The sequence below is a fragment of the Monopterus albus genome, unplaced genomic scaffold (assembly GCF_001952655.1).
Source record: "Monopterus albus unplaced genomic scaffold, M_albus_1.0 scaffold212.1, whole genome shotgun sequence".
Lineage (NCBI taxonomy): Eukaryota > Metazoa > Chordata > Actinopteri > Synbranchiformes > Synbranchidae > Monopterus > Monopterus albus.
The window spans coordinates 975335-986635 of NW_018128092.1; the positions used below are offsets into that span (position 1 = coordinate 975335).

At 41.0% G+C, this 11301-nt stretch overlaps 2 protein-coding genes across 2 annotated transcripts in view; one reads left to right on the forward strand and one right to left on the reverse strand.

Moving 5' to 3' along the window:
* Positions 1-11064, reverse strand: part of LOC109970996 (tyrosine-protein phosphatase non-receptor type 7-like) — a 35356-nt gene extending 24292 nt beyond the window's left edge. Inside the window, exons 1-4 of the mRNA XM_020618979.1 lie at positions 10636-11064; positions 6673-8189; positions 5807-6086; positions 4994-5050 (exon numbers count right to left, since the gene is read on the reverse strand). The gene's annotated coding sequence lies outside the window, so the exon portion shown is untranslated. The remainder of the gene's footprint in view (positions 1-4993; positions 5051-5806; positions 6087-6672; positions 8190-10635) is intronic.
* usp11 (ubiquitin specific peptidase 11) overlaps positions 9077-11301 on the forward strand; it is a 16935-nt gene continuing 14710 nt past the window's right edge. The window contains exon 1 of the mRNA XM_020618944.1: positions 9077-9355. Coding sequence (XP_020474600.1) covers positions 9246-9355 — 110 coding nt within the window. The 5' untranslated portion in view covers positions 9077-9245. The remainder of the gene's footprint in view (positions 9356-11301) is intronic.

The following is an 11301-nucleotide window of genomic DNA, read 5'->3' on the forward strand; positions in this document are numbered from 1 at the left end:
CTTTTTACATGCATTCTGTAATCCCTTACTCATCCACAGTTTCCCACTGTAATTCCTCGTTTTTATACTGCTTACGAGGACAGTTCCTGTCATATACTTTCATGAATATATTTAAAAATTGCTCATATGCTTTATCTAAGTCTTCCTCTCTGCAAACTGATTATTGAGATATCTGAGATATTGTGTTAATGAGAATGGGACAGACGAACAGCCTGATAACGTCTTCAGCCGCAGCTGTCGCCAGCGTGGAGGCATGCAGCACAGGAGCATCTAAAATGGTTCTGATCAGTTTAAATTAGGTGTGAACTTGAGAGCATTATCTCCTCTGTACTGTTTTTGTCACTCAGAGATTCCCTCCAAACGTGTCTGCACTACTTTGAATAATAATTTGTCCGATGTGGTTTTTTGATTCAAAATTACCTGGTTAGAAATTGTTAAACTTACATCTATGCCTCCACCATCATGGATCCAGAATCTATGAATGTGTAAACATTTTTCATTTCAAAGGTTTATCTTCATCACATGGAACATTAAAATGCTGCTAAACCTGTCATCATGTCAATTATCTGACTATATAACACACTAGATTTTTGCTGCTGCATAATGAGCACTTTAACTTAGATATAAATATTTACAAATTACATGCTCAGTTCATAAAATGTAGTGTCTGTGCTCTCTGGACCTAGACTGGAATAAGAGGGCTTTCTCACACATTTTAAAAGCTTTGTTTTATCCATGCAGGATACACGGCTGTATAAGTAAAATATTAATCTACAAAGTAAACAATAGCTACAGTAGTACAATAAGTGTAAAGTTACAGTATTTCCATCTGAACTTTAGTGGGCTACAAATATAAAGTTGCAGAAAAGTACCCCCAAACTGGTCTCTGGTTATTTCACAGTGATACAGCGGTGATGTGTGATTATTCTAGAAAAGAACATTTAAACAAGAATGTTTGTAAAAGTAGCTGTTAATTCAGATTCATGTTCATGGTATTACATCTGCTATACAAAAAGCACCAGAGTCTGCCCCTCCCCAAAAAACGTAACTGTGTGAGGACTGAGCTGTGTGAATCTGCAAGCATTTTGTTGGCTTCTGATTTGTTTGTGTGTTTGTGCATAAGTTTTTAACCTGCAGATGTAAATTAGCTTGATGCTAACTCTGGTACATCAAACAGTCATATACAGTATAAAATAAATAAGACATTACAGTTATGTTTATCACAAGGACTTCTAGGAAACACATCACACTCTGTATCCACATATCAATTAAAAGTTATCTGTCAGGCCACCAAGTTCATCGTCCCTCTCACTCACCTGTTCGTATTTCCCCAGCTCCCTCGATTCCTCCTTCCTCCTCCTTTCTTCTTGTTTGGTCCTCGTCTGGCTTGTTCTTCTTGCTTTTCTCTCATCTGTTGCTGCTGCTTTCTGTTGTTCTGTCTTTACTTCTACCTTCTCTGCCACTTCCTTTTCTGCACCCACCCACTCTCTCATTACCACACAAACATACACACTCATTTTCACACACACATACACTTTCTATTCCCCTCATTCAAGGTTATGGGTCCCCATTAGACTACACGCCACGGGCTTCAGCATTGCGTATCTGTGTATTTATTTATCTGTGCCTGTGTGTGTAACTGTGTGTGTGTTGAGCCGTCAGCAGTGTTTCACAGTGGAGTTGTACAAACTGATCCATGCCTTTTCCTCTCCAGCTGTCTGATGAACAGCAGCAGGATGCAATCCTACTGGGACACAGCCAGGAAGGCTAACCTGCTAGCTCTATTAGCAGTAGCCACAGAAATAAAGTTAATAGAATAGGCACCACTGCTCACCACAGTGATCCTTCTCTCTGTATTAGATGAGAAGATAATCACACTGTGAGGTGCCGTTTGTGTGCTGCTAAAACTGGATTAAAAATCTGCCATTGGTTTTTGGGCCTGTTAGCTGCTACTGTCTCACCTTGTTTTTCATTAGAATCACTCCCTCCCATTAATGATGTTCACAAGTCTAAAATCTTCTGCCTTTGGTCAACAACATGCACAACACTTTGCATTAAGAAGAAAAACAAAAGTAAAGTAACAACAGAAAGGATAACACAACACCGTGGCCAGGACAACACAATAGATTGGTTTCCATCCAACAGTTTTGTGCACCCTGGAAGCACTCATCAGGAACCAATAATTTTGATATGCTAATGCTGCTCTTGTCAAAGTGTCAGTCAGGATTTAGGAAGCAACAGAGTGATGCAACCAAGCAGTAGGCTCAAATGATTTGTCTTGCAGAACACAGTGTATCAAACAAATGGGTTTGGTTCTGAATTGGCTTACTGTAGTTAATGGTGTCCCTCAAGGTTCTGTGCTAGGCCCACTACTAGTTTCTCTCTCTCTATATATATAAGTAACACTGGAATAAACACAAATGGAACCCACACACTGCTACACAGCATTCAATTGCTGTTATTGTCTGGTTTATCTCTAAACGCTGCCTGCAAACCAAATTTCCCTTATGAACAATAGAAGCAGAATGACTGAAGGAATTAGACCGGGGAGAGTGAGTGAACCACAGCAGACACCGTCCTGCTGACTTCAGGGGCTCCCTGTGAAGCAGTTTCATTAGTTTCTATGACAATTCAGTGGCAGCATGGAAAACAATTCACCGTAGACTCACTACTGAAATACTCTCATTCATCTGCTAATGACACACGGAGAGTTAATACTGTCATCTGTGTGATAACGGGACATGGAGTGAGGACAGAGAGATGAGAAGAAGACCGAGAGTTGTGAGCAGACAGGAGGTTGGAGAGGAATACGATAAATAAAGGCATGGTGATGAAATAATAATGTAAAAGGGACTCAAAGGAAGAGGTGAGTGAGAGTGAAGAAGAGAGAGAAAACAGAAAGGAGTCAGAAAGATGCTGAACTTTTATTCTGTGATGTTTCAAATACTCAACCTGCACCAGACGTTCATTTTTGTAGTGATTTTACCTTTTGGTTGTTAACACAACAGAGTAATGCTACAGGATAGATACATAATCTATTGTACATACACCAATATATCAGTTACATTGTTTCTTATAACTGTATTGTCTAAATTATGTATTTATGTTCAATTCTTGGGGAGTAATTAGTTACATGTATTTAAATGACAATAAATGTAATCAGTTACTGAGACAAATTGTTACTAAATTACTGTCACTAATCAAAATGTTGATACTTTTAAAAGGTTACAGCTGAATATACTTTTTAAATACAACATTCATTCGGTGGTTTTGCATCTTGGCACCGTGCAAGCATCTCCATTTAGCATATTTGTGGACACAATTGAATTTAAATGTAATGTTATTCATTTTTTTTTGTCAAGTATGTTACACACACAAGGAATTTGTTTCTGGTACAAAACAATGGCAACCATCTGTGGCACCAACTCACACACACACACACACACAATGATGCCGCTGCTCTGGCCATCGGGAGAAACTTGGGGTTCAGTGTCTTGCCCAAAGACACTTTGACATGTGAACTGGGGAGAACGGGAATCAAACCGCTGCCGATTCTGGTTAAGGGACGACCGCTCTACCCCCTGAGCCACAGCTGGCTCGGGGTAATAGGTTACCTTACTTTGATGAAGCCATTAGAATATAGCTACATTACTTATTTTTAACAGGGCAACTAGTCATCTGTAACCTAATAAACCTCCCAATACTGTTTACAGTCCAAGCTATGTGTCGGTTCCTGATTGTTTATAATCTCACACTGTAATCTGTATTTAGGTTTTTGACTTTTTGAGTGCCCTGTTACAATAACTTCATTGTACACATTCCTGTGGTTTATATGCAGATGATGACAAACTTAAAACAGCTTAAAGAGAAAGCATGATGGAAAACAAAAAAGGAGCTCTGAGACAGAGGAGGGTGATGGTGGAGGTCCACCGCTGTTAAATTACTAAACACTGTTTTTGTTTGTCATTGGAACCCAGAGCGGTTAGCTCTGTTGCTTCACAGCAAGAAGGTTCTGGATTTAACACTTAATCATAAACAGAGAATAATGTTGGGGCAGTGACTCCACCAGTTGATCCTGAGTTATGAAACATTTAGTTTAATGGACAGAAAATTTATTCAGCAAGAACTTTAAACGATTCATCATTTTAAGCAGTTCTTCATGAAAATGTACCAGAGATTTGCTGGCTTTTAAGGTGAACATTTATCTCTGGGTTTTGTCTGAGCAAACAACCCATCTGTTGCATACATCATAACAATGACTGTCTCTGAACATAAATGACCAATTTCTCAAAATATTACAGCTTTTGTCCAATGTGATTTAAATTTTCTTATATGGTGGCACAGACAAAAGACAATAATAAATTTAAATGTGAGCAAAGAAACATCTGGCTATAATGCATTCAGGTGAACAGATGTTACAGTACAGTCCCACTGACTCTTGAAAGTGGTGATAAACAGAAACAGACTCTTAATACTGTCATACACTTTGTTCATGGACACTTCGCTGGCTGTCTGTCTCATCTTGGTCCTGTGTTTGGATATACAAAAACTCAAAATGTGGTGGTATTTTCTTACAATATACATTTAATTCTGACTTTAAACCCAAACTTAAGTATCAAAATAAAGGTGGTGAATGGGCCAGGTTGTGGATGTTAAACTGTGAATCTGCAACAAGTAAATCCAGCATCAGATACGTGTAGTGGAGCAGAAAATAAAGTGCTTCTCACTGAAATGAAGGAGTGGAGACAGAACTATGCAGGGCCGATGCAGGATAAACACTCAGAATGTTGCTGGATGCAGGTTGGAGTAAAAACCGATATGGCAACGACCTCTAGTGGCTTCTGTGTGGAACAGTCTCCACTACTTAATGTGCAGTTTCTGAGGTTTTCGGGTTATAGATGTAACCTCACAGTCAGCTGGTCATCCAAATGTCTCTGAACAGACATCAAGCAGATGTGTGTATTTTCAGTTTGGAGGATAAAACCCCACTTACTCTTTGTTGGTCTTTATTGGACACTCTCTCCATCATCTCATGAGAGTCACTTCCGCCCTGTAAAAATTTTATACTGTCAGTAACGTTCTCACCTAAGGATATCGAGTCTCCACAACGCAACTGTGTAAACACATTTACATTCCCACAACATCTGTAATACCAGGTCTCTCACACACAAAAGTAGCTTCAGGAAGTGTTCAGATCCCTTCACCTTTTGCACCTTATTGTGTCGTAGATTAATTTTAAATTGATAAAACTCAAGTTTTTGACACTAAACTGGTACATACTGTATTACACACTCAAGGTAAAATTTGAGTTTTTGAAAACAAATGCTGAATTATTATTTTATACAAAGGCTGAAACTAATGGAGTAAAAAACCAAGGGCAAACTGTACCACTGCATTATGAGCTTCTAAACAAAGTATTTTTCTCCTGAAAACTGGGTTGTACTTCTAAAAAGGCACCATTGCATTGCTATGCATTGTGTAGTATTGAGGTTCAGTCGACTGTATTTGGAGTGGTGGCAGAGCCATGTTTGTTTATGTGCATGTGCAACATCTTCCTACTGATTTGATTTAGTAACAAAAAGTAAACGAGATCATTACAATAAAAACTGTGTTCAAAACCATTGCACTTTTTCAGGGCACAGTTTTTTTTATGGTACAAATACTGCATTCTTATTAAGTATGTATCAGTGATGCAAGCACTCTGTCAGAAAAAAGTGACAATGATGCATATTAACGATTCTCAGCAGAAGAAACGACACTTGGAAAAAGAATACAACAACAACTAGGCGTTAATTATTTGAGTTACCTCATCGGCTTCTGTTTGGTCAATGACCTCTTCAACAATGTCCAAAGTTTCCCCACATCCCTTGGTCAATGTACTGATTAACTTTTTTAGACAATATGCTTTTTTGTTTTTCTTTCATAGCCATCCATACGACATCTTCCCCCACTTCCAGGATCAGCTCGTGTGCTAGAACTCCTCTCTTGCAGTACCTCAGACAGCAGTGATCAGCGCAGATCATCCAGGATGACAGGAACAGCATCCCCACGACAGTGATGGCCAAAAGTAAAGATATGCCATACAGCTGGAAGACAAGCATCAAAGTGCAGGTTGTATCATCACCACAAGGGGGAAAGGTCTTCAAGAAATGCAATACAAGCTCTCTCTCAGCATTTCTTAACTATGCTAGCAGCTAAAAATCCAGTCTTGGAACAAAGTCTTTTGTACAGATGTCAGTAGGTAGGTATGTAGGTATTATAACTGCATAACACAATGACACTGTGGCATAAGCCAATCCAAGTAGAACTCTAAGGCCACTAGAACATCTGGTAAGATAATAGGCAAGTCATCCAGATAATATTTGCAATAAAATTATCAAAATAATTCTAAAATAGATAGGCATTAGTATGTGTTAGTCTACATGTGGCTCACCATATACTGTATGTCCAACAAATGAAGGTTCTGACAGCTCTCACAGAGTCAGAGGTCGGTTAGGAATCGGATCTAGGAGCAGGTATGCAAGTGGCCCAGATCGGATCTGAGAACATCTGGTTTGGTCTGTTCACACTTACTGGTCTGTCACTTCAGCTTGGATGTGGATGCAGCTTTAATCATCAGATTAACTGTTCGACCAACTGTTCTCTAAAAACTAAAAAAAAGAAAACACTTACCCTTGAATTCATTTTCATTTCAGCGATGGTCACCACAGATTTTCCTCCAGGTGTGATATCAGTCTTGGCTTTACATTGCAAGTCTGCCACTTGGCTGGGATTCTGGTTGTAACAGCAAACAAGCCACTCTGCATCTATCAGCACAGCAGACCTACACATGAAGCCTTGACTGTGCACCGGAACAAAACGCAAGCAAAGTGACACGAGCCCTTTGACATTGTGAATCTCCAGGCTCTTTGACAAGGCTGGTCCATCGCCAGCACCAAGACTGTTACAATAAGACACGGCATTATCAGGTATGTATTGCAGTAATCAGCCTGTGGAGTGCAAGAGCATGGAAATTCATTGTCAAATACGTGATAAGAAAAAACTATGGTGCTAAAAACCAAGGTGCTGGCGTTCTCCTTGACTGTACTGAAGAAATGCTACAGCCTCTGAAATATAATCAACTCAGAACAATGCTTTTCCTCTTTTTGTTACGAAAGAGGGTGGGAAATATCTGTAAGTACATTTTCCACCTACGCTGTACTTCGTTACAGTCACTGGTAGCCTGAGTATTTCCAGTTTTTACATTAAGGAAATAAACACTGATGCGGTTGTGTGGTTAAACAGTTAGTCTGTATCAGGGTGAGGCAAAACGTGATGGAGGAAATGCTCCTGAGAAAATGCATGTTTGAAATAAATGAGTAATAAATGAAATAAATGTAATGAGTAAGCCTAAGTGATAGTAACGAGGTAAAAGAGGTAGTGAAAGTTAATCTGGACTTTATGACACAAGAGTAGAAGAGGTTAAGTTGCATGAAACAAAAAGAAATGAACGAATACAAGGAACACGAAATGCTGAACAGACACATGTGGGAATGTTTTAAAGTAAATTCAGTTCCAGGGAATCATCATGAAACAAAGGACAGCAAGGCCTGAATCAACAGAAATGGCCTGTACACGAAGCTGACACAGAGAAGGCCTGAGGGGTGTCGTGCTAAATCAGTGCAGAAACATTAACAACTGTGACTGAAAACATCTGCTGCTTTGATAAACAGTTAAATAGCCTGTGGACATAAGAACTGAAGGAGAGGGTTTAACTACAATTCCCAAGGTGCATTTCAGCAAAAAAATCCAACCACAAAGCTTCACATTCATTGATGTGAGTGGCTAATGGTGAGCTAAAGCTAAAGGAAACTTTTACAAAAGGTTAAATCTCAATTCCCCTAAGTGGTCGTTCCTTGCTGCTCGATCCTTGCTCAGTTCAGATGTTGTTCCAGTCCACCATCTTGAAGGATGTCCCAAAGGAGCAAGCAGGCTGCTGGAGGAGATAGGAGTGAGGATACATGAGACCATCCTTTGCAGAAGTCTTCTATGGTTCAATGGACCAACACATGTTGGTCCATAGAACCAACCAAGGTTGTGTTTTTAAACAGTCTGTATCAGGGTGAGGCAAAAGGTGATGGAGACCCTTTACCAGAAATCAGTTGGTGACTGGACACTTCAGGTGGATCGGAGGAAAGGATGTCTCATGTCTGTAAAAACATGTTTCCTCGATTCAGCTCAGGGTCTCTTTTCATTGCATTTTACATGGGCGGGACTAGGATGCAAGGAAAAGATGCAATTGAAGGAAACATGAATACAATTATGAGGATTGGGACTTACCCACAGCATGCATTTCTTTACTTTTCAATTCTGGGTCAATTTCAGGTTAGCGCAGTAACCATAGCAACATGAACTCCAAAACATTATTCTGTGCAGTGTGAGAAGCTAGCAGAGTGTTACCAGAGCAGAGATCAGTGACTCTATACAAAGTGATGCCATTCTCAGCCTTTGGAGCTGTTTGTTGGAAACAGACGGCCTCACGTTTCCTGAAGTTGACCGGGTGGCATGGTCAGTGTGGTGTTCTCAACACCATATTCACTGGCACCCTTAGTCTCTGGATGAGAATTGTGCAAAATAACAGAAAATTCTCATCTACATTGTTTATAGAAAAACTTGAATGGGAATAGAGAAGGAGGAAAAACATTTCTGGAATCACTGAGCCCTCAATATGCAGATTTCCAAGGCAAGAAAAAAAGAAATAATTTTTGACAAATCAATTCATGTCTGTCTCTTTCTCTGTGGTAGGCCACAGAGTTCCAGTGTAGGGCAGTGGGTGAGCTGCTGAACAGGCCGTTTCAGCAACTTGTGTCTCATTGTTAAGCACAACACAGTCACCAAAGGAATATTAAATAAAATCTGTATCTGTACAAACACCTTACGAAATACAAATTACTTTGGTTTTTTGACAGCTCAAACAAATTAATGTTAACTCCAAAATACGAGTGAATTTTAAACCTATTTCGAAGAACGAAAAAAAATGAACCGTTTTGAAAGAGGGTATAAATCAGTTGCCATAAAAGTTTTGTCCATCTGACCGGACTCCGGAAGTTGTCATGATCCGGGTCTGAACCATTTCCTATTTCCGCAAACACACCTCCGTGTAGTTTCCCCGTTTATCAATGCGGCGGGCGACTTATGTCTTTCGTTTCCTGGCTCCGTTTAATATCTTTAACAATTCTGACATTTATGAGTGACTGATTAGCATCATGACGGCCAACAGCCGCTGTTCCGTCGCGGAGCCTCCGGGCCTGGAGACGCAGCGGCGGGAGATCGAGTCTCTGCTACGGGAGTGTGAGCTCCGTGCTGGGGACAGTTGGTGAGAGTCCGCCCGCCCTCACACGCTCAGTGACATGCTAGCTGCTAGCATCACACGGCTAACGTTACCTAACAGTCCATAACAGGCTTGACGGCAGAATCGCTGAGTTTGTGTGTCAGCGTGGGTTTGCTGGGATAGTTGAACGGCTCGTTGTTGGGTGTGAGCCACTGTTAGCTCATGCTAACCAGGCAAACGGTGAATTCACAGTTAACCGAAGCCGCTAACGTTAGCTTGTCAACCAGCTGTGAAGAGACGTTCAGGGTCGCCTCGTAAACCTTCCACTTATGATTTTACCAAGGCTGGGTTTAACCAACTAGACACTTTTCAAAACTAAATTTACAAAGTGCGTTTAGGCCTAGTTTCCTTCTGTCGCGTAACAATAGCTTCACATTTGAAACCTATATAATCATGATTGCATTAGTGAAGTAACTGCAGCCTAACTAATCATTTTCGTTTTCTCTTGTTCTTACATTACTGACTAGTGTTTGCAATGTATCCGAATGCTTTAAATATTTAAGAGCTTTTAATGTTGTTCCCTTAAAAGCCATAGACATTATTAAAAGTCGCCAGCTGTAGCCAGTAATGTTACAAAATAGTTCTGTATGTGAGAGCAGGCGGTCTGGGGGTGTTGTACGACCTAAAGGTGGGGCTGCAGGAGGCTGTTTACTTTTTGTCGAGTTCCAGTCAGCAGTAGTAGACCTGTAGCAAACACGTGAATCCGCAAGTCTTGAAACCCAGTGAATTCAGTCAGGGTCGTGTCTCCAGAGCAGCGTCAGGTCTCCTCTGTTGAGGGAGGAAACCCCATTCTTCCAGACCAGATCCCCTCACTGTGTCCAACACGCTGTGTTGTCCCCATGAAGCCCTTCACTAACCCAGAGCTGCGGTCACGGGTCAGTTTACTGGTTAAATTAAATTAGGCGGTCTTGTGTCTTAAAAGTATTTTCCCGTCAAGATGTGGCTTTACGTAGCGCCCCTTCAGTGGTCGAGGCGAGGGCGAACAGCTCAATGGGGAAACCGATTTCGACACAACACCGACAATCTGGGAGAGTGCGATATTGCCAAAAATATCTCGGTATTTTCTGGTACGGTCGATATTTTTGCCCCCTTCAAAAATGTTTTATTGTACCAGCTCACTTTTGTTAATGGGATATTGATGATATTAGTGGAAACATTAAAGGAAAATGTCGTGTTTTTACTTAAAGCTGAAGCATCCCAGTACAATAATACACAAACATAGTAATAACTTTGTCGAATGATTCCGCTGGTGTGTGCTACCTTACCTCGGCTAGGTCCTGTGGTGGACGGCTGTCCATAGTCTCCATCTTCTGTGCACCAGTTCGGTGGCAGGTGGCGAAACAAGCTGACGCATTGTCGTTAACCGATTTACAACTTAGTCTGGCCGTTGCCTCTTTTGAGCAACACCCGTCTTCATCCAGTGAGGATGATCTGGATCTAGCCCCTATATCTAACTGCGAGGCTGCAGGAGTCTGTATTGTGTCTCCTGTGGCTGTTCTTCACTTATTTTTATCTTCAGTCGTGCGTGTCTATGCAGTTAGGCTAGCACGCGCAGTAGGCTTTCTTACCAGGATAAATGACGCAGGGAATGTGTGGACTGTCAAAGCGTTTTTTTTTTTAATTGTTTTCCTGCTCGAACCTCCTTAAAACAACAATAAAGACATTATGTCGCTGATACATAATGCACACCTCTAGCAGCGAAAACCACCATGTTCTGGTTCCACCTTTAATGTGAAGGGCTGATGCTTTTTTTTTTTGTCAGACATGAGAATCAGTCGATGTACCGGTCCGTCATGGTGAAGAAGGAGCTGAGCTGTAAGGCAAAGCTCTCGATGTACCGGTCGATCTACGTTCCGACTCTCACCTATGGTCATGAGCTTTGGGTCATGACTGAAAGGGCAAGATCCCGGATACAGGCGGCCGAAATGAGC